General features: G+C 33.4%; 1 protein-coding gene across 6 annotated transcripts; it reads left to right on the top strand.

Moving 5' to 3' along the window:
* The first annotated feature begins 101 nt into the window (after positions 1-101).
* Positions 102-21103, top strand: LOC130450894 (E3 ubiquitin-protein ligase HUWE1). 6 transcript variants are annotated; one of them, XM_056789602.1, is made up of 22 exons: positions 102-420; positions 847-1153; positions 3996-4235; positions 4297-4566; positions 4695-4966; positions 5038-7186; positions 8433-9015; positions 9108-12238; positions 12363-12534; positions 12588-12758; positions 12820-12964; positions 13024-14228; positions 14281-14642; positions 14989-16230; positions 16285-16618; positions 17053-17183; positions 17258-17822; positions 18672-18860; positions 18938-19259; positions 19330-19495; positions 19615-19805; positions 20530-21095. In XM_056789602.1, the coding sequence occupies exons 2-22, from the start codon at positions 893-895 to the stop codon at positions 20630-20632; spliced, it is 12204 nt and encodes a 4067-aa protein (XP_056645580.1). In that variant the 5' UTR covers positions 102-420; positions 847-892; the 3' UTR covers positions 20633-21095. The 6 variants fall into 6 exon arrangements, with proteins under 6 accessions (XP_056645580.1, XP_056645578.1, XP_056645577.1 ...); XM_056789600.1 differs by having other exon boundaries at positions 13015-14228; XM_056789599.1 differs by having other exon boundaries at positions 118-420; positions 5017-7186; positions 20530-21103.
* The last annotated feature ends 1727 nt before the right edge of the window (positions 21104-22830 follow it).

Genomic DNA, 22830 nt, shown 5'->3' with positions numbered 1-22830 from the left:
AATTCAGAGTGTACCGTACATTGCAAGCAAAGTAGAACGTACTCGGAATTCATTTTAGGAAATTTTCTATGCGTTGCTCTGTATTGGTTGGTATAACTGGTAAAGTCTAGTCTAGAAGTTCTGAAGAACGTAGTGGAAAGTGTGCATATTTCTATCTTTTTATGAAAATATTTCGGTAAAACAAAGAGTTTATTTACTGAAACGGCGCAAGGTGCCTTTTGGAGGTTTATTCTCGTTGCAGTTCATCGTTTACATAAAAAACGACTTATTTGGTTCTATATAAAGTACAAAAGACCGTTAGTTACATAAAATCAGGAAATTGGTGCGGACTTTAGTGAGAACCTGATATTTATTTGAAAACAATAAACATTCTTATTCAGTCCTTTTTCTACTATTTAATGGCTTTATCAACACAATAAGGTAAAAACTCACTTATAGTACCTAATTTAGTCCAGTTTATTTTTGTTGTCAACAGTTTTTGTCGTGTATACTATGTTTTGTCAATTGAGTTTTTCAATATGGCGTCGTATTTTAGTACAGATTCGGCGATTTTACAAGTTAACAGTCTTAGTTAACTGTGTCGACCAATTATTTAATTACAATTAAGCTTAGTAGTCATTGGAATGTTATTTTTTGAAGCATATATTAATCAAACTTTGAGTAAAACCTCAAATTCCTTACAGTGACTAAGCATTCCTACAATTATTGTAGTTTATTTTTGAAACTTTTCATTTTTTGAAAACAGTGTTTATTCCAGAACTGATGTTTCATGTTTCAAGGTATTTCATAAATATTCGTAGCATTCTTGTAGTAGACTTTAATATTTACATGTGTTGATGATTTTAGGTTAATAATTTTATGAATTATGAAGTAGTAAAAATCGGTTACAAAAATGAAAATTGATCGTTCTCGTGTACGTAAAAGTACATCAGAAGTTCCTTTGGAGTGCCAGCAACTTATCGAAAGGTTGCAACAATGTTCTCGCACAGAGTTATTAGATGAATTATCCAGGATTCACTCTTGGACTTTTGGAAAATGTGAATTACTGCATTGGGCTCAGGTTCTTGATATTTTTGATCGTATCTTGGGACAAGCTGCAGAAAGGAATGAAGAAAACAAATGGATTCTAAAGTGTGATACTTATAATGAACAGGTGAGTTTTTGCACTAAATATATATTTTAAAGTTTTGATTAAATTTACCACTATTTAACTGTTTTTTGTCACCGCAATAGTACATATATGTTTTTATAAAATAGTTTAATATGTACATATTTTGGAAAATTTGTGGAAAAGTTAGGGATTTTGCAATTATAATTAAGTTATAAAATACTTTTGATATTATATGGAAAATTCTATATTATATTATTATAGTACTCATTTGATTATTTTTGTAATTTCTTAGCAAAATATTAATTTTCAACATATTTTGGCATTTATTCAATAGGGTTTAGAAGGACGTTTTAAAAAAATATCTTATTTGATTTCCACCTCCATGCTTCTACACAAAGAAGAATATTTGGAGAAAATTTAATCGCAATTATTAAATACACTCTTCCTTAAACAGCGTGTTTTTTTTTTTCTTTAAAAGATTTGTTTATCCTTTCCATTTGTGAATTATACACTTGTATTGCTTTGGTTGATTGGTAATTGATTGGTTTTGGCATGGGTTGTGGCAACCATTCAGGCTGTCTCTTCAGCAGTGGCATAATGTGGACTAATATAGTCTTGGGCAAAACCTTATAAAATTATCTTAGCAAACATGCTTTGATACGACATGATTGTGAAAAAATATAAATAAGTGGTGAGAGATTATTAAAAAGCATATAGATTGGAAAAAATATTTTATTTTATAATGACTGATTTAATTTTTTACAAAAGTAATGTTCTTTGGCTTTTTGCTTCATTTAAGTCCTCTAATAAGGATTTGTAATTAATATTTGCTGCTAAATCTGCTTCAATTGAGAGTATTGCTAAATCAGATTGTCGGTCCTGTCTCATATTGTTTTTAAAGTAGTTTATAATAATGATTTTTAACTTAGAAAAACTTCTTTATGTGGAAGCTCTACTTACAGGCATAGTCAACATTATTCTAATACCAATGTAAACATTGGGATAGATATCTTGCAGTTCATTTGTCTTTAATGGAATTTGGTAGATTAGGCACTAAAAGTTCTTCGTAAAGCTTATAAGATTATATGTCTTTGCTTTCTTCATCTTGTACTAGACTTATATCATTACATTGCTTCAAAACCTCGATATTTAGCAAAGATTTTAAATTATTTATGTCAAACAAGAATTCAGAATTGTTTAGTGAGTGCAGTACATTTTGTGTTAATGTCTTGTATCACAGAGTCAACTATTCTAATAAAAAAATCAATTCTGAATCTACTTTCAGAGGAATCAATAGGCTCATCTTCAGCTTCACAATTGAATATGTTTGAAAAATATTTGAACTGATACCATAATTAATTATTTATAGAGTTTTGCATTGTTTGAGGATTTCTAACCAATTTATAAAACACTAAAAAACGACATCAATTATCATTTGACCTATTACTCCAATTGTAAACATTATTGGATTATTATTATTTTGAGGGTTAATGTGTACTATTTCACTAGCAATATTTTTAAGCTAATTATATAGAGGTGAATACTTATTATTTCAAATCTATAGAACAATCATCCAGCAATTTTGAATTATCAAACTATTCTTTTAATTTAATATGGAACAATGAAAATCAATCCATATGATAACACACCAAATTTTATTAGTACACATTTCATTCATCGAACAAATATTTTATTTGTTGTTTGACAAATGGCAGTAATAAATATTCTTAATCAGTTTGTTTTTATTTTTTGAACATTGGTGATTAAGGTTTTATCATGTTTTGCATTTTGTGCATATTCAGGTGACTAATGCTGATTACAAAGAAAATGGTCAGCATTTAACATAACTCGAATTTATAGGGTGTCCAACAATGCTCTACACAGAATTTCAAAAAATTTATCATATATTTATACACAGCTTTACACATTTACAAATAAAATATTTCAATTACATGTGAAGGCGGCTGATGACAACTACCTCATAATATTTTAATATTAGCATATTTTATAATCCGAGAAAAATGACATGTTTAGATTGATCTCCAGCTATATCAACTATGTAACTTGAATTAGATCTAGATTTTTGAGGCTTTTGTTATTTACTAGCTTCGGTATCTAGGGTTTGAATTAATCATTGAGGCTTAATGAATTTCTTAACAGTTTTTAGACTGTTGGAATTCTATGATAAGTGTGCAATGGCATATTTGGTTATATACCAGGGAATAATTACAATTTTTGGGAATATTTTGAATTTGATTCGTTGGATAATGCCTAAATAGGACATATCCTCATAGTTCTAGTTTAGTAGGACCAGTTTAGTTTATACCTATTTTAATTTTCCTATAGATATTTGAGATTATTTTCCTATCGGCCACTGTAGCTTCTGAACTTTCATTTTCTGCTTATATGAGTTTATTACTTATATGTGTACCTAAATATTTTACTAGTTGTATTTCTGAAATTTCTGTTTCATTTATAATTACTAGATAAATGAAAGTACTAATATTTGCGAATTTACTTCCATTAACTTAAGTCTTCCACATTTAAGGTGTTTTATGGAAAATCTGTTTGAAATATCTGTCACCTATTCTGATTTAAATAGCTTGTGAGCAAATAGAGTTGTGCCTATAAAGAATGCAATTTTTTCAATGTGTTAACTAAAAGGAATAATTTGCATCTACTCTGCCAAAAGATTTTCCATTTTTTTAATTTAAGAAATGTAATTCATCATGTATAGAGGGAACTTGAGTTCCAAGATCGATTGATCATTTTATTTTATTTATGGTATATTAATGTGTAGAAGTGGATGATTTTGTTAAAATAAAATGTGCTTAAACTGAACAATTTGTTAAGTTGCTTTGCCAATAATTGTTATTTCTTTTAGGATTTCCAATTGTTAATCCATATTCTACGCTTTACTAGTTTGTTGATAGAACACTCATTTTCCCGACACCTGTACAATTCTATGGAACATTTGTTAGGTTTATTAGAATCGAATGATATGTCCGTTGTTTTAGAAGTATTAAATTTATTGTACATGTTCTCAAAACGAAGTAATTTTATCACAAGATTAAAACCAGATGAAAAAGAATGTTTATTATCAAGACTTCAATATTTATCTGAGGTATGTTGAAAGGCGCTATAGAAAGGAAAAATATTTACACTATACTTAACTGTGTTTTTAGAATTGGGGTGGTAAAGATAATGGTTTTGGATTGGCGGACTGTTGTGACGCGGAAAAAGAGATACCTGCTTCTGCGACAACTTTACATGTGGAATTTCATAGAGAAGACGAGTTAAAATCCTCTAAAAGTGAGGTCAAAACTCAAGATACCAAACTTGCTAAACCAAATTTACACATTATACATATAGAGCATATTGATAAATTGCATAAAACACCTGCTGAAATCATGAAACAACTTGTATCATTATATTATGTGCCTCCTGAAAAAGAGGTAAGCTACTATTGTGACAAATCTTATTTATTTTCATATTTTATGCCTGCAAATTTAAAAAGAAATCATTTAATATCTGCACTGATCAAATCCAACTTGAATAATATTTAGTACGTTTGAAATTTTAGATGTGGCTATTTACTCACGTGCGACTAGCAACTCATTTTGCAGACTACAGAAATCGTTTAAAAAGTGTCCAAGCCAGATTACAGGCATTATCTGTGATGGTTTATTCAAATGCTATTGAAGACTCACCTTCTAATCTTCTATATAACGGACTGTTAGAAGAATTAGTTGAAGTGGTGGAATTGCAAGACCCTCAGTTAACAGATATTAGGTGTGCAGCACTACGTACACTTACTGCTATTATACACCTTGATAGAAATCCACATATTCCCAAGTAAGATATTTTCTTTGACTTTTTTTGTAAATCAAAGTGGAGCTGTATAGTTTTATGTTTTCTTATTTCAGCAGAAGACCTGGCTCCAGATTGAATAGCATCATTGATGTTACTGGAGCAAGCCAATATCATGGATTTCTACCTGTATTAGTTAGAAATTGTATATCATCACTTACCAATCAAATTGATTTTGGGCAAACAGCTTTTAAGAAAATGAAACTTCAAGATGAAGTGACTACTGCCCTACAAGATGATTCTAGCTGTGATTCTTCCAAAACAGCTACCTCAAGTAATACCCAAGACAGTAAAGTTTCAGAAGCTGTTGTAATGGATTTTGATATGGAAGGTTCCACTCAGTTGCAATTATCTCAAATGGAAACAAAGTTTCCAGTTAGCTTGACTACAGCTTTATTTTCATTTTTGTATCATTTGGCTAGTTATGAAGCTGGAGGAGAAGCCTTGGTATCCTGTGGAATGATGGAATCTCTTTTACAAGTTATAAATTGGCAAGGATTTGAATTAGACCATATAACATTTGTAACACGCGCAGTGCGTGTGATTGATTTGATTACGAATATTGATATGGCAGCATTTCAAACTCATGGAGGTTTATATAGCTTTATAAACAGATTGGACACTGAAGTTAATTTTTGTAACAAAGATCAGCTTTACCAAATTAAGACCAATACTTCAGAACATACATTTGAAGATAATACTCCTGGAACTTCAGCTGTTGATAAAGAAGAAGAACCGATTTTAATAGATCTAGATTATGTAGCCGATAATGCTGGTAAAACGTGTCTTCCTCAACGTGCAGCTCTACTAAAATCAATGTTGAACTTCTTGAAGAAAGCATTTCAAGATTCTACATTTGCTGAAAGTATTAGACATCTTATGGAAGGCAGTTTACCGAATTCTCTTAAAAATATTATTGCTAATGCAGAATATTATGGTCCGTCCTTATTTTTATTAGCTACAGATGTAGTGACAGTATATGTATACCAAGAGCCAGCCTTATTATCAGCTCTTCAAGATAATGGTTTAACAGATGTTGTACTTCATTCATTGTTGGTGAAAGAAGTGCCTGCCACTAGAGAAGTCTTAGGCTCTCTTCCAAATGTGTTCAGTGCTTTGTGTTTGAATAATCGAGGATTGGAATCATTTGCTAAATTCAAACCTTTCGAAAAATTGTTTAATATATTACTATCTCCCAATTACTTACCTGCTATGAGAAGGAGACGCAGTTCAGAGCCAAGTACTGATACGGCATCCAATTTAGGCAATGCCATGGATGAACTAATGAGACATCAACCCAGTCTCAGACAAGATGCAACTTTAGCTATAATAAAGTTGTTGGACGAGCTCGTTCATTTAGGAACTGATCCTAAATATGTGTGTTGGAGAGCTCATAGTAAATCAGAAATATCTCCTTCTGTAATATCTAGATCCAATACCGGAAATACCGAAGGCTCTTCTGATGAAGAGGAAGATGACGAAGAGGAAACATCAACTTCATCTCAAAATGCCCATTCTGAAAGTCAAGCTCAAGCTAACAGTGAAAGAACGCCCATAGCTTTGATCGACTACATCTTGAACGCCATGAAGTTCATAGACTCCATTTTAAGTAACAATTCTACAGATGATCACTGCAGAGAATTTGTAGAAAAAGGAGGACTTATTCCTTTAATGAAAATACTTGGATTGCCAAATTTACCTGTCGATTGTCCAGCGACTATTCCTGCTCAAGCAGTTGCTTCAGTTTGTAAAAGTATATTAAACCTTGCACATGAACCTTTCCTATTTGCACAAGGCCTTAATCAATTAGCTGGAGTACTGGAATTACTCAAACCCCTATATGAAAAACAGGAAGTACCAGGTGGATCAAAACTGCTCCTTGAATTAGCGAATGCCACTGATATAGAAACTGCTTTTAGTACAGCATCAGCAACACCACTTCTGCATGCCATGGGAGCCGCCCATGGATATGTCATAATGTTTGTTCATATTTGTCGCACAGGACAAACAGAAATTAGAAATCTTTCTCTTCAGCATTGGGGCTCAGAAGTTGGACTCAAAGTTCTGAAAGGGCTCGCCAATTTATATACATCATTAGTGTGGGAGAGCACACTTTTATTGGCATATTGTAGTGATGATTTATTGCCATCCGACTGTGACTTTACAAGAGAAGATATTGAAAAGCTGAACGCATTTTTTGATAGGGTGAGTAAAAACAAATTGGTTGGTTGTTGAAAAAACCTGTGAGAAATACTTTTATGCCTGTTCTTAATTAGCTCCAAATAAAGTGACAACTGCAACTAAAGTTGCTTGACAAATTCAGAATTTTCTAGATATGAAAAAATTTCAGTTTTTAGAGAAACTTTTAACGTTGAAAGGGTGAAGGCAAAAAATTAACAGTGGTTTAGTTGACTCATGGTGAAAGGAAGTTGTATGGGTAATTTTTTTTGTCAATTAATTGTGAAAAAAGAAGAGTTATTTTCTTTATAACAGAGCTATTATTTTCATATTCATGACCCTTATTTTTACTATGGTCAAAAAATGGTATTATATTCAAATTTTGATGCCACTAAAGCTGCTGAGAAACTTTTTCGCATTTTGCTATATTTTTATTATCTACAGTTCATATCGAATTTTACAATGAAAATATGTGGAAAAAATTATATTCTAACTGTACAAAAAAGTCCTGTGGGAATAGGGACATTACTTGGAAATAAAGTAAATTATAGAAAACTAAATGTCAAATGATTTCCAATGAGAAATTTAATAGGGTCCGATAAACTGACAATAATGTCATTTAAGTTTTGATAAATTGTGTTCTAGAGCCCAAAAATCTGCGAATCAGTATTCCAAAAATAATCTCAATTCAAATGAATATTTTATATAGAAGGAATCGATTTGGTCGATCAATTCATATCTACATGTAGAATTAGAATAAGGCCAAAAACAAAGAGGTGACCTTTTATTTTCCTGGACCATAATTGCTTGTATGGTCAAAGCATGGCTGTTAGACACTGTGGTTCTAATATAAACCTTTTGCCAGTCGAGAATAAATGTACACAATTATGATTATTAATCACACCTAGCCTGTAAGGGAAAGATGGGCTTGGTTTGGATTGGATAGATTTAATTGTGAAAAAAGAAAATAAATATTAAATGTGTAATATCTAAAAATCTAACAGTTTACTTATATAAGAAATGCAATTTTTCACTCCACCTAGAATGTTTTTTGGATACCATCAACCATAAAATATAAATTTTTGACGTTTGGAGAAACACTACCCACTGTTTTCTCTGTTAGGTAGTTTGAAGAAATTTGTGTGAATTGATTTCTCTGAAAGTACTTGATATTTTTTGTTCTAATTATCTGGCTGAATGTCTCGTAATGTGGAACTTGAAAATTATTTCAATTATCTAGACACTTCATTTAATATTGTTTTTATTTTCATAGTGTGAAGGGAACTCATCATTAGAACCCGGAGGTTCAACTTCCATGACTAGTGCAGCATTAGATGTATTAGGCTCTAACAATCCAATATCTATGGACTTAGATGGAGAATCCAGCTCTAGTACAACCAAACCCGATCGTAACCTCAAATATATAAAACCTCTTTTAGGCGCTTCCTCTCGGTTGGGTAGAGCTTTAGCTGAATTATTTGGCCTACTTGTTAAATTATGCGTTGGTTCGCCTATAAGACAAAGAAGGGGGCAAACTATTATAGCTGCTCCACCTATACCTTCTTTGTATGCTAGAAACGTAGCTACTGCCTTGAATGTCCTTTTGGCTGAGGGTTTAGATTGTGATAAACTACCTCCTTGTCCAACTGCAAAATGCAGGCTCACCTTCTTGATTTGCAGTGTTGGCTTTACAAGTCCAATGCTTTTTGATGAAAGACGTTACCCTTATCATCTAATGCTTAAAAAATTTGTTAGCCTCGGAGGGCAAACAATATTTTTCAAGACATTTAAATGGGCTTTAACATCAGGAAATTTACATTCTTTGGAAGACATTGAATACTCCAATTTGCCAGAAGGTAAGCTAATTATTTTTCAAATAACATCTCAATATTTTTGTAACTATAGCTATACATAATATAATTAATAAAATGTTCCTTTCATCTTGCAGGTACAATTGGATTCTTGGATGCTTGGCTGTCTCTTCTTGAGAAGATGGTGAATCCAAAAGCTATATTTGAATCACCCCATACCATTTCGAATCGCCCGTCTCATTCTTACAGTTTTGATCCATTAAAATACTTAATACAAATCCATAAATTAGCCTTTGAAAGTGTAATGCTACTTTGGGGGAAAACTCCTTTAGCTTCATATGGTGCTAGAACTACAGAAACTTTATTAACAATACTCAGACATATATTTAGAGGTGAAAAGATTATAAAGGAAAAAATGAAAGCAGATGAAAACAAAACAGAATCTACTAATACCTCTTCCAGTTCCGGTACTGCTGTTACTGCTGCTGGATCTTCAACCTCCTCATTTAGAGACCTAGATGATAATTTGAGACAACTAGTAGATATGGGATTCTCTAGAGAACATGCTATTGAAGCTCTGCTTCACTCCAATAATTTAGAACAAGCCACAGATTACTTACTTTCAAATCCTCCTCAGTTACCCAGATCAGGAGCTGCCATTGCTATGGAAGTAGAATCTGAAGATGACCAAGTAATGCAAGCTATTGCTATTTCATTAGGATGCAACTCTACTACCTCAGACACAAAAAAAGATGCAGCTGAAGAACAGGATCAATCATTTGAGAGTATGATAACCGAATTCACTTACCACGCATTAGATGTTTGTCTAAAACTATTAGAGGTCCTACCAGAGACAGTTCACAAAGTGTGTGAACTTCTTGTTACCATTATGAAAAGAAATGGACGAGCTTACAGAGATAGCCTTTTGGGAACGTTAATACTAGAAATCCAAAAATGTGCCGCATCTATTTATTTTGTTGCATTCCAAGGAGAGTCGAATGTAATGAGCTATTACACTTTGGCAGAATCTAAACAAGCAAAGAAGTTAACCAATTATGTACATCTGTTTATCCTTTTCTTTGAAGTCTCATCATACTTCGAAATGAAAATACCATGTGGCGACTGTTTAAATAGATCCAACATGGTTGAACCTATGATAGATTTAGTTTGCAAAGCTATCAAAATGATTATTGATTTAAAAGCCAGTTATGAGCCCAAATGGTTGGCCCCTTGCTTTTTATTACTGGATGCTGTTTCTAAAGTAGCAACATGCACTTCAAGAAAGCAAGACATGCACAAAGCAACTAATCGTGTTTGGAGATGGTATGACTTGGTTACAGGAAAATGGGCTCATTATTCCAATAGTAACAATAAACTAATTAATGAAGCTTACTGGAATGGAGAACAAAGTATAAGAGTTACATGTGGCAGAAAAAGATATACAGTTACCTTTGCTAGTATGTTGCAAATGAATGATGAGACCGGAAATAACAGACCAATTTCAATGACTCTTATGACTTTGACACACCCAAGTTGTACAGATATCAATAGATCAGATGTTGAAACACTACATTCAAAATTAACTGACAAAGAGGAAAAAAGATGTACACCCATACCAGGTCTAAAATTTGAGTTGAGAAAAGAAATCGTTAAGGCCTGTGTCAGTTTAATGCACTTGCCTATAGAAAAAAACTTGTTACATTCAGTCCTTCAAATTTGTGTACGATTTACTAGAGATTTTGAAATCGCCAAAGTTTTTGTTGAAGAAGGAGGTGTCAAATGTTTACTCAAAATGAGACAGATTAATGATTTTGGAGGATTTGGAATATTAGCTACAATTCTTATTAGACATGCTCTAGAAGAACCAAATACATTGAAATATGCTATGGAAAAAGTAATCAGAGGAAGAACTTTGGCTACAATTCCTCCTCCATACAAAGATTTAGTTTATTTGATGAGACAAATAGGCGGGGCTGTTACTCGCGATCCACAGGCATTTTTTGAAGTAGCTAATTCTATTATTAGAGTAGATATAACAGCTGCTAAAGGAGAACCACCTGAGAGTACTTTGCCCTTGAAAGTAGAACCACCTTCTCGTACTAAAGCTCCTCCTTTGGAAGAACCTGTTTCTGTGGAAGTAATTTCAGATTTACTAGAAGCTCTTTTAAAACCATTAGAAGATGATAAAGCTGTAGACGGTTCTCCCGAGCAAGAAAAATCTGCAGAACAGGAAATAAACGCAGATGATATTTCACCTTCAACAAATATCCAAGCCACAGAAACTAATGATGGTGGAATTGAGGAAGCAGGTTTTCTTAGAAAGAATGAAAATAACACTAAAAAACCAATGTTGCCTAAATCTGTAATATTAAAAATTTTAGCAGACGCCGTTGTGTCATTTGGACCCATAGCTAAACTAATTACAGAGTATAAATATAAACCTGATGAGTCTGGCATTATAACAGAAGAAACTTCAGCTTTGGCATTTATTTTCGATAAAATATTAACTGGCGCAGACAATATTTCTGATTTGGATTGTGCTACAATGTGTAGAATGTTAATTGCAGCATTAGCTTCATCTAACCATTCCCCCGAAGCTCAGATCACTCTAGTGTCAGAAGTAAAAGTAGCTTTAACTAGGGCATTGTACTTACCAGAGTCCTTGAAGAAACATAGCCAAGTACAAAATATCTGTGGAATAATTTCAAACATGATTGACAATTGCCCTCTACCCCATGCAAACAGATGGACAAATTGTAGTATTAATAACATTGTTAAACTAATGATGAGGCGAGGAGTCTTCAATGATTTAGCCAAAATTACTCATTACTTAGATTTATCTTCACCAAATACTTCATTTACTGCAAACGCGGCATTGAAGCCATTAGAGTCATTATCAAGAACTATAAATCAGCCGGCTGCTAATTCCAATAACAGTAAATCTAGAAAGAGTCAACAATCTACAGATGATACTGCTAATACCCACAACGCAACTTCAGCAGAAGGAACAAATGCTCATGGTGAAGAAATAGAAGATTCAGAGAATACAGACCATGATATTTCTGGTGTGGTTAGGTCTAGCCTTGAAACTAATGCTGTTGGTGGTGGTGAACTCGGCAACACTCTTGAAGAAATGATGGAACACATTTTAGATCATAGAAATAATGATAGCGGCCAAGGTTATAATGATGTACCAACTACAATAGGTGGCAATATGGAAATTGATGAGGAATGTCCACTTGGATATGAAGATGTAAGAGATGCAGCGGTAAGATATAAAAATCAAATAATATCTGGGACTATAAATTTAATAACCAATCAGCTAAATTTAAATTATGAATAATCAATAAATTCCTATGATGATGAAAAATAAGTAAAGTTTTCATTTTCAGGAGGAATTGATGAGCACTGATTCTGGTGAATCTGACTCCAATCCTTCAGATCAAGTAGACGACGAAGGCAATGATGATAATGAAGGGGATGATGATAATATTGATGACACCGAAGAAAACGAAGATAATAATTACGATGAAGACGATAATAATGAAAGAGAGATAAGAAGAGGTATATTAATAAAGATTGTAATCAGAGTATGTAATAATTAAGTTTTTTTGTAGAAGGAGGCTCTGGAATGTTCAGAATTGCCACAGCTACAGATAGAGATGAAGATATACTTATGATACAGTATGATGCTGATTTTGAGAATGCTCTTCCTAGGATGATTCGTTGGAATGAAAATGGTTTTGCCGTGCCTATTTTGGATGAAAACAACCCGAATGATCATACAGGTATATTTCATTTTCTTTTTTCTTTTCTTTTTGTTTTTATTTAAGTAATATCTTCTTTCAGCTATTACACATCCCCTATTAATGTCTCGAAATACAATGGATAACAATCCAAGTGCAATAAGTCGTAATCAAAGAACTAATCGCCCAAGAAGATACCAGTACTTATTCAGCCCTAGAAACCCGAATCCACCTGTTATTCTACAAAGGTAAGTCTATTTTTTATTTTGTTATCGCAGGTATACCTACCAATTTTTAGTATCCGTAGGCTCCTTGGACCACACGACCCTCACATGGCCAATATGATGTCAGCTAATAATTTGCTTAGTGGTCCGACAGAAATTAGAGAATCTGCTAGAGTGGTGGTCATGGACAACTTTGGTATTATACCATCAAATGAAGAGCAAATAGATTTTGTTGATCAGTCTGGCTATCTTTTTGGACCTAGTTTAGCAGCAACTTTGAGTCACATACCACCTGTTTTGCATTGGTGGAATATTGAATCAAAATTACTTGATTTGGAATCTGTCTATGATTGTACAACATATATTTGTAACAAACTCGTTCCTAATTTAATTAAATATAGAAATGAAGAACTAAGAAATAAGAAAGTTAAAGATGATGAAGATAACTCCAAAAAACGCAAGCAACAGAAAAATGATCCAGAAAATCAAGACGATTATAGTCCAGAAACTGTCCTCTTCAACTATGAACAGAACAAAGAAAGTGAAGAAGACATTGATGGGGTTCCTCTTGCCACCACTGATACTGATCCTCCCAATAGAGAAGAAGAAGATGAAGATATTGACGGAGTTCCGATAGAATCGTCAGATACTTCCAATGATAGATCAGAAAGCAATACCCATAATGAAGATATTATTCTCTCACCTTTGCAGCTTAGCTTTGTCAGAGGGTCAAGTGAAAACTCTCAGAGTAGTATCCCAGAAACAACTCACAATGCAGCTGTACAAACAACAGAAAATATAACTAGAAGTGCAGACGATTCAAATAGTAGAGCGGAATCTGAAGTAAGAACTGAAAGTGAATCTTCAAACCCATTTGAGTTATCGCTACCTTCATATATTGGATCTAGGTGTAATATTATATTTGCTAGACCCAACCAGTCACCTGATAGACCTGAAGAGGAATCTCAATCAAATAGTGAAACTGGGAGAACTGAATTTGCAAGAAGTATTGCAGCTACTGCTCCGAATCCATTGAGAGCAATTTTTGAAGAAGCTTTGAATCAACAAATTGACGTTATAGCTGAACAAGCCGTTGAACAAACCTTGTATGCTAGAAGGGAACGAGAAGAACGTGAAGCAAGAGAAAGAGACAATGAAGTAAATAGAGATGAAAGTACTATTCCAGCCACTTCCACCGAAAATAATTCAAGTGCCACATGTGCCCAAGACAATTCGCGAGGCATAGAATCAGGAGAAGCAATAAACACAGAACCGTCTGCTGTAGCAGGTATGTTTTACATGATTTGTAATTATTTATTAATTGTTTTCGATTTTATTAGGCGCGGCTGGTCCTAGTACATCTAATGATGATGAAATCCCAGAAGGAGTGGATCCTTCTTTCTTAGAAGCTCTACCGCCAGAAATGAGAAGAGAAGTTTTGGAACAACACCGTATTCTCTGTATTCAACAACGTATCGCTGCTAATGCAAATAATACAACAGGAGAACAACAAGATGAGGCTACCATTTCTAATGAAGTAAGCCCGGAATTTTTAGCAGCTCTACCTCCAGCCTTGCAAGAAGAAGTCTTGACACAGCAAAGATTAGAACAACAGCGTCAAGCTGCAGCTAGAGCTAATCCCAACGAACCAGTTGATGCAGGAGCTTTCTTTGAAACATTACAACCTTCTCTAAGGACTATGGTAAGCTCTGCATAACTAATTTATAACCTTCAATAATTAGTCACAAACTTATTAAAAATCCTTAAATCCTTTGTTACAAATCAATTCCTTTAGTCGAATTTATGTTATTGTTTTATAAGGGGCAAAGTATTTAAACATTCCAGGTTCACAGCTACCTCGAATTTAAAAAATTGAACACAATAAAATTTTAAATTTCTAATTAAACTTTCAAATCAGTATTAAAAGACCATTGTTTGAAGGTCTACCCTTAGTACCCCTGCTTTACCTTTTCTGTTGTCTTAAGAAAATATTTAATTGTACTTCTGTATTTCATGGACTGTATGAACATTGTCTTTTATGATTGCAGATATTATCAGACATGGAAGATTCCCAGATGTCTGCGTTGCCACCAGATTTAGCTGCCGAAGCACAAACTTTACGCAGAGATTGGTATGCAAGAAATAGGCAAATGGCACAAGAAAGGTTTTTACAAAGCAACCTAGGTACAATTTATAGACATTCGAGGGGAAGGCAAACATACAGACCAAATAATTTCCAAAGGGGAGGGTGGACTCAATGGAGTAGAGATTTTATGAATAATCCAGTCGCTTCCAACTCTCCATTAAAAATAAAAGGTCGTCAATTATTAGATCATGAAGGCTTGGCCTGCTTATTAGTTTTACTTTTTACTGATGACACACACCTGAATAAACTTAGATTGCACAGGGTTATAAGGAATTTATGTTATCACGCCCCTACCAGGGAGTGGATTATTAATGCTCTTCTTAGCATAATAGAAAAGAGTGTTAACATCCAACCAGATGATAATTTAAATAAGCCTGCCAGAAAAGGGCCACGCCCTGGACCTCTCACTAGCAAGTTACTTACAGATGCCAAACATTTGCAAAATGGAGGCAATTGGCTAACAATCAGAATGGAAGCGGCTTTAGGTTGTGCAGCTAATGTTTTTATTGTAAATAAACTTGTAGGAAAGAAATGTGATAAGTCAAATGGATCCACAGTCATAAGTATTCATCCTCAAGCAGCTCCCATAGTCTGCAGAAATACGTTAGACCTATTCACTTCTTTGGCTAAAGCTTTCCCATCTTGTTTGCTACCAATTAAATCAATAAGAGATGATACCGAAAAAGCCCCAATAACTCCCGTTAAAGTGAAACCTGACTCATCTTCTGACTTTTGGGATGTTCTTCTTCGCTTAGATTCAGCTACAAAGAAGGGTAAAAGCATCCAAAAAACCATGTGTACCAGTAGCTCAGATTCAGAGGGTCCGATTCAATTTGAGAACACAGTCTTTGGAAAATTATTGAACATGCTAGCTTCCCCAGTGGTTAATAGAAATACACAGCTTACAGACAATTTGTTAAAACTCCTTTCAGTCACAACATCTGGCATGCCAGAATTAGTTAAACCAAGTAAATCAAGTAAAACGAAAGTGCAATTGGCCGACATAGCTAATAATCCGCCTACACATGCTTTGAACTTAGCTGTCAATGTCATTACTTACAAAAATTGCTCAGAGGAAGGTCTAGAATTTATAACAAATTTACTTCTAAATTTGGCTAATTCGTCCTTGGATATGAGTTTCATAGTAAGTTATTTATAATTTTTGTTTATATTATCTTTAAAAAATAATTCATTCCAGATACTTAATCTTCTATTAAATGGAGCTATTGAAATTGGCAACATTGTTGAAGGTCAAATTCATAATATGTTGAGAGATCTAAAAGACTTAATTAACAATGCACAGAAGAGGAAGCTTGATGATGGCCCTTCTACTTCTAAAGGTGTTATATGCAATAGATTTACGAATGAACAAGTAGTTATAACGGCATCGTCCAAAGTCAAAACTTCTTGTGAACTTCAGTTGCCTTCAATGGTCCCTTTAACCTCGAAATCTTCAAGTCAAGTATTTTTCTTGAGGGTGCTAAGAGTTATAGTTCAAATAAGGAATTCAATCAAGCAGAATTTGAAGAGAGGTATGTCATTTTTATTATTATTAGGAAAAGTAATTTTTGAAAAAAATGCTTAAGGTCAAGCGCTATAGCAGAATAAGTTTGGTTGCCTTGACCTGGATATTTATTCAGAACTAGCTATTCATTAGAAGACCTCTGAAACCTAAGATTCATACCCTTAAACTTAATTATAGGACTATGCATGTATTTAAAAAAAACATTTTGTTTCCAAAAATGATAATTTTCAGGAATTTGCTCAAAAATTGAATAAACCATTTTCCTCACATTTATGTTACATTACCTAAAAATAAGATCTCCAAAAGGCGCTATAACTGTATGGCTCCATCTTTTGTATAAAGAGATTTTAGAAATAGGTATATATTTATATATTTAAATGTTGAAATTTATAAGAGCTTCGATTAATGTTATTGTTATATACTAATCTGGATTTCTTACAGAGTCAGCAGTTTATGAACTACCTGCACTCAGCGAGCAACTGAGTAGTTTAAGTAGTTTTTGGGAGACTTTGAGCCAATGTCTTTCTGAGTTGGAACATGCGCCAGACCATCATGCCGTCCTAGTTTTACAGGTCAGTAGATGTTTACATCTAACCTATCAGATATAAATCAATTTGAAATTGTTGACTGAAAATATAATTTTTAGCCTGCTGTGGAAGCATTTTTCCTAGTACATTCTCCACAACAAGGTCCCATAAAATCAAAAGAAAAGGATACCAAAGAACAGGAGATGGAAGAAATCAATCAAGAATCTATTGAAACCCAGAATAATTCATCAGCTACAGATACTCCCGCTCCAACATCAGCCCGGCCTAATCCCGAACAGTCTCCAAAACCGGCTACCGATGCCGCTACTTTAGATTTTGAGAAATTTTCAGAAGTATCGACTAAAACTGTAGTTACACTCGAGCAACAACAATTTCTCGCTTTTGCCGAGAAACATCGTACTGTTTTAAACCAAATACTAAGACAAAGTACGGCTCATTTGGCAGATGGACCATTTGCCGTACTTGTCGATCATACGAGAATTTTGGACTTTGATATTAAACGCAGATACTTTAGAACAGAATTAGAGAGGTTAGATCATGGAACAAGAAGGGAAGAGACTGCAGTACATGTTAGGAGAAGTAACATATTTGAAGACTCATTTAGGGAGTTATTCAGAAGACCTCCAGAAGAATGGAAGAATAGATTCTACATTGTATTTGAAGGTATAGCCAATTAAATTGTAATCTATTCTAGGAATATCATTAAAATATTAAATATGATTAAATACAGTGTAACATAAAGATTCTTTCCATTTCATATGCTTGTCACTAATCAAATGTTACTAGAACTAATAAGGAGAAAATTATAATAATAATTGAGGGTATTTACAGTATAGCTCCAAATAAACAGTACTGAACTTGTAATTTTTTTATTGTTTTGAGGAGTGCACATGACACTTCATTACATGTAAATGTGCTCGTCATTCAAGATAGACTTCATACTAATGTTCCAAGTTTCTCATATTGTTATGGAATAAGGATCATCTCAGGTCCGCAAATATTGCTCAAGAGGCATTTTTTTAATTTATCAATAGTTTGTGGAACAAGCTTTAGCCATGCCCCAGATGTATGTATCTGGAGAATATGAACGATAAGGGAAGTAAGTCGTGCAGTGAATCTACTTAAAAAATGTTCTTGAAAAAATTAACGAACTGCGGCAGCAGTGTGGAAAGTTTTTCTGAAAAAATTGGTATTGAAATGCCAAATTATGTGCACGACAGAATTAACGTAGATCAGTGATGAAGCGTGTTAAAATTTGTATGTACCTCTGTTGATTCAGGTGTGACCTGTCAGTCTCTTCCATAAAATACGGACTAATGATTCTGTGTCAGAAACTGCACACCAACAAACCCCCTACATATATCCCAAAAGAAAATGAAGAAACAATGTAAATAAATAATTATGTATTACACGCTGAAAAAATACCATACTTACTGTCTGTATAGTTTAAAACTGTTTTATTCATTCATTTGATGAAATATACATTACGTGAAATATCCCGTTTATTTTTAGATGAAGAAGGACAAGATGCTGGTGGATTATTAAGGGAATGGTATGTTATTATATCTAGAGATATTTTCAACCCAATGTATGCTCTGTTCACTGTATCCCCTGGTGATCGGGTAACATATATGATCAATTCAGCGAGTCACTACAATTCCAACCATTTATGCTATTACAAATTTGTTGGGCGAGTAATTGGTAAGCATTTGAAATTTAATTTTATAATAAACAAAACAAAAATTCTATAAAATTGTATTAATTTACTTTTATTTCAGCTAAAGCAATCTATGACAACAAACTATTGGAATGTTATTTCACTCGTTCTTTCTACAAGCATATACTGGGTATTTCAGTTAAGTATACTGATATGGAAAGTGAAGATTACAGTTTCTATAGAGGTTTAGTATATCTAATGGAAAATAATATAAACAATTTAGGATTAGATTTAACATTTAGCACAGAAATCAGCGAATTTGGAGTTACAGAAACGAGAGATTTGATACCTAATGGTAGACACATCCCAGTAACAGAAGAAAACAAAATGGAATACGTCAGGCTTGTTTGTCAAATGAAAATGACAGGAGCTATTAAACAACAGTAAGATATCTGCTAAAAATTATATATGAACATTGTTTGGTATTTTATTTAAAATTGTCATTTTTTTCAGACTTAATTCCTTCCTAGAAGGTTTTTATGACATAATACCAATGCGTTTAATTTCTATTTTTAATGAACAGGAATTAGAATTACTAATATCAGGATTACCTAATGTAGATATAGATGATCTGAAAGCTAATACTGAATATCATAAATATCAGACTAATTCATTGCAGGTAAGTCTCATCAGCACTGACATAACATACTTTGTGTAAATAAATGTTTCTTAATAAATTCCTTATCATATATATTTCATCTTTCATTTTTTTATTATTAAGATAAAATAACTTTTTAGATCCAATGGTTCTGGAGAGCATTGAGATCATTTGATCAGGCTGATCGCGCTAAATTCCTTCAGTTTGTCACTGGAACATCAAAAGTACCTCTTCAAGGTTTTGGAGCACTAGAAGGAATGAATGGTGTTCAGAAATTTCAAATACATAGAGATGATAGATCCACTGACAGGTTACCATCAGCCCACACTTGGTAAGATTTTCTTTTTTACAATATAAGTAAATAGCAAATTTGTATTGAATATTCATGTTAACTGTCACGTGGCCGTTTTGCTCGCATGTTTAGAGCTCCGCTCCCAAACATACTCTTAGAATGCTCGACAGCCATGAGAGCTAAAGTTGATCAGAAACTTCAGACAGCTTAGAGAATAAAAGAAAGATCGCTGACTTTGACTCTTTTATCCATACTACCACAGTAGATGCTCTTCCGAGCAGTCTAACAGACCTACTCGACATGCAGATATTGCTCATGAACACAAAGTTCGCTTGCAAACTTGCAGAATGTCAATTTATCGGGACTCCTTTCTTTAGAGAAGTGCAAACTACCAAAGCACGTCTTCCCAAACACTGCATCCTATATAAGGTCAAGAACAATATCCACAAGGTAGGCACCACTCGAACTCCTCGAGTGTAAATGGGTTTTTTGAGGTTAGAATTTATGCAGAAACTGTCAATTAAAATATAAATCCTCCGATTTTGGTGGTTTACCTTAACACAAGTTTATATCGACTTGAACTGCGTTTAACTTGCAGTGCAAATAAATAAAAAACTATAATTATGGTTTATATCATAAACCACTGTGAAACATTTATGGTGCAAGTGCTCCTAAAATGTATACTTGAACAGTAGTTCATGTTTGACTATAATTGTATTGAAATTATTGAATAATATGGAAATTAATATAATTTTTTTTTTAGTTTCAATCAGTTAGATCTGCCTGTGTACGAAACATACGACAAGCTGCGGGCGTACCTATTGAAGGCCATTCACGAGTGTTCTGAAGGTTTTGGCTTCGCTTAAATAATCCTTTTTGATGTTTAAGACTGATGTGTTAATTTCTGTTTATATCACCTAGAGTAGATTTCTGTAAATAAACGTATTCTATGTTAAGTGTACAGACTGACAGTGTAAAAAAGTTTTATTTTAATTTTCTATACACACTGCAAAATTTTAGTTAACAGTGGGTCAAAAGCTTGAATTTACAATTACAAGTTTCTTTGTAAATTACATTTATAGGAAGGCACATGTATTTTTGTAAAGGGCCTGAAGGCAATTCGAGTGTGATAAATTGAATTTGATAGTCAGATTCAAAATATATATTTTAATTTTATTTTTAGTCTTGTTATCATGTAAGACCATAATTTTTTGTACATGCGTCTGTTGAATATCTTAAAAAAAATCTTTATTTTATAGTATTTTTCTTTTTCTGGCAAATAGTCAAATTGTATTGAAAATTTGTGATTATAAAATAATAAATGTTTTTATCAACCATTGCTTTACATATTCACGACCTAAAAATTAAATATCAAAAATTCAAAGTGTATCACTTATTGAAAAATCTTATAGAACGTAGCACAACCAGATCCAAAAACTACCATATTGATGGTAGTCGTCACTACTAAAGTTCACAACAATCCTTGTCAAGGGGTTGTTCGAAGTGAGCACTAACGGATTTTTTAAAAACTCAAGCAATGAAGATTTTTGGAGTTAACGAGTCTTGCGGGATACATTTTCTGCACCTGTGACGCGAGCGCCATCTAGCGGTCAAGTACGAAAACTGGGCGTCAGCTATATTGTTGATGCGTTTTTCGTAACAAACCAGGGTGATCATATCACCATACCTTTGTCTTTCAATTCTTTTAAAGAATTAGTGAAATATGGTGAACTGTATTCATAGGACAGATAAATAACTTGTCAGACTAAAAAAATGAGTTCTGGGGCTCGTGAAATTTCTATTAACAATCTAACAGCTCATAAATATCAACTGCTATTCAACATTACGACAATTTTCGTGTTTTAGTCTTTTCATAAACCTAGATTAATGTTCAACATGAATATAATAGAGAAAATTTTTGGTTTTTCGCACAGGAAATAATGAGACTGAACAAGACTCCGTAAAAGATTTGAAACATCGAAATGTCATAGATGCTCTGAGACCTAACCACCAAATATTTTGATTTTATTTTAATGTAAATCAATAAAGCACTTCACTAAAAAATTCAATGACTACAAATTATATCATAACCTCTTAAAAATTTAGCTTTATTGTTTCAGTTTTGCCATTCCTTAATATCTATCTCAACGCTCAAAACGCCTCGTAATCCGTTCCACCTGCTGTTGTGGTATCCGCTGCATTACTTCCTCTCTCAATTATTTTTTCCATTTTGTGAATTTCTTGACATGATGCAAGACAACGTGCAATGCAATGCCAAATGCAATATTTCTTGATCAAAAGCATGCGCAGATGAAATTTAGCTAAAGGCCGCTAGACATAATGCAATGCAGGGTGTAATATTTCTTGATAAAAAGCATGCGCAGATGAAGTTAATCTGATTGTTTCATGAAAGTTCTCGCATTTGCAACATTATCGGTTTGGCGCCATTTTTATTGTGTGCTAGCTGCAATTCTGGGATAGAATTCTAGTTACTTATGGCTTAACAATCAACGTCTACATCAGGCTCAGAAAGTAAAACAGCAGCAGATTTAATTGCGATTCACTTACCACTTTTTCACTTCCTTACTTAGTTTTGTTATTCTCATTTTCAAACCATCCACAAAATTATGAACAAAAAATAAGGTTAAAAACTTGTTTACTCTTACTTATTTTTGTTAGTGGTAGTGGTTAAAGTACAAATCAGCTAAGAAAAGGCCAGACGCGTCATACCTGACAAAGGCCGCAATAATTTCCTTCTCTCTTAGGCCCATCCTATTCATGTGACAGTGGCGTGTTTTACGATTGTTCGGTATTTTTAATATAGAAATGCAAGTGCTAAATAGTCTGGCAACGCTGCACGTCTGCCGCATGGTCCAAATCAAAATTCGAAGGGAATCGTCGCGTAACTATGGATCTCTTACCATTGTGAGTCCCTCTTCGATGTTGCCAAGCCTTTACTTAGGAAGGAAAGTACGGTAATATAAATAATTTGCGCTTATGGATGCGCAGATGCATAACCGACCGAACATTGGACATTCAGCATTTAGTAGATATTGTGATTTAT

This window comes from Diorhabda sublineata, chromosome X (genome assembly GCF_026230105.1).
Source record: "Diorhabda sublineata isolate icDioSubl1.1 chromosome X, icDioSubl1.1, whole genome shotgun sequence".
Taxonomy (NCBI): Eukaryota; Metazoa; Arthropoda; class Insecta; order Coleoptera; family Chrysomelidae; genus Diorhabda; species Diorhabda sublineata.
Note: the sequence above shows the minus strand (reverse complement) of the source record. Positions and strands in the feature narration are given on the sequence as shown.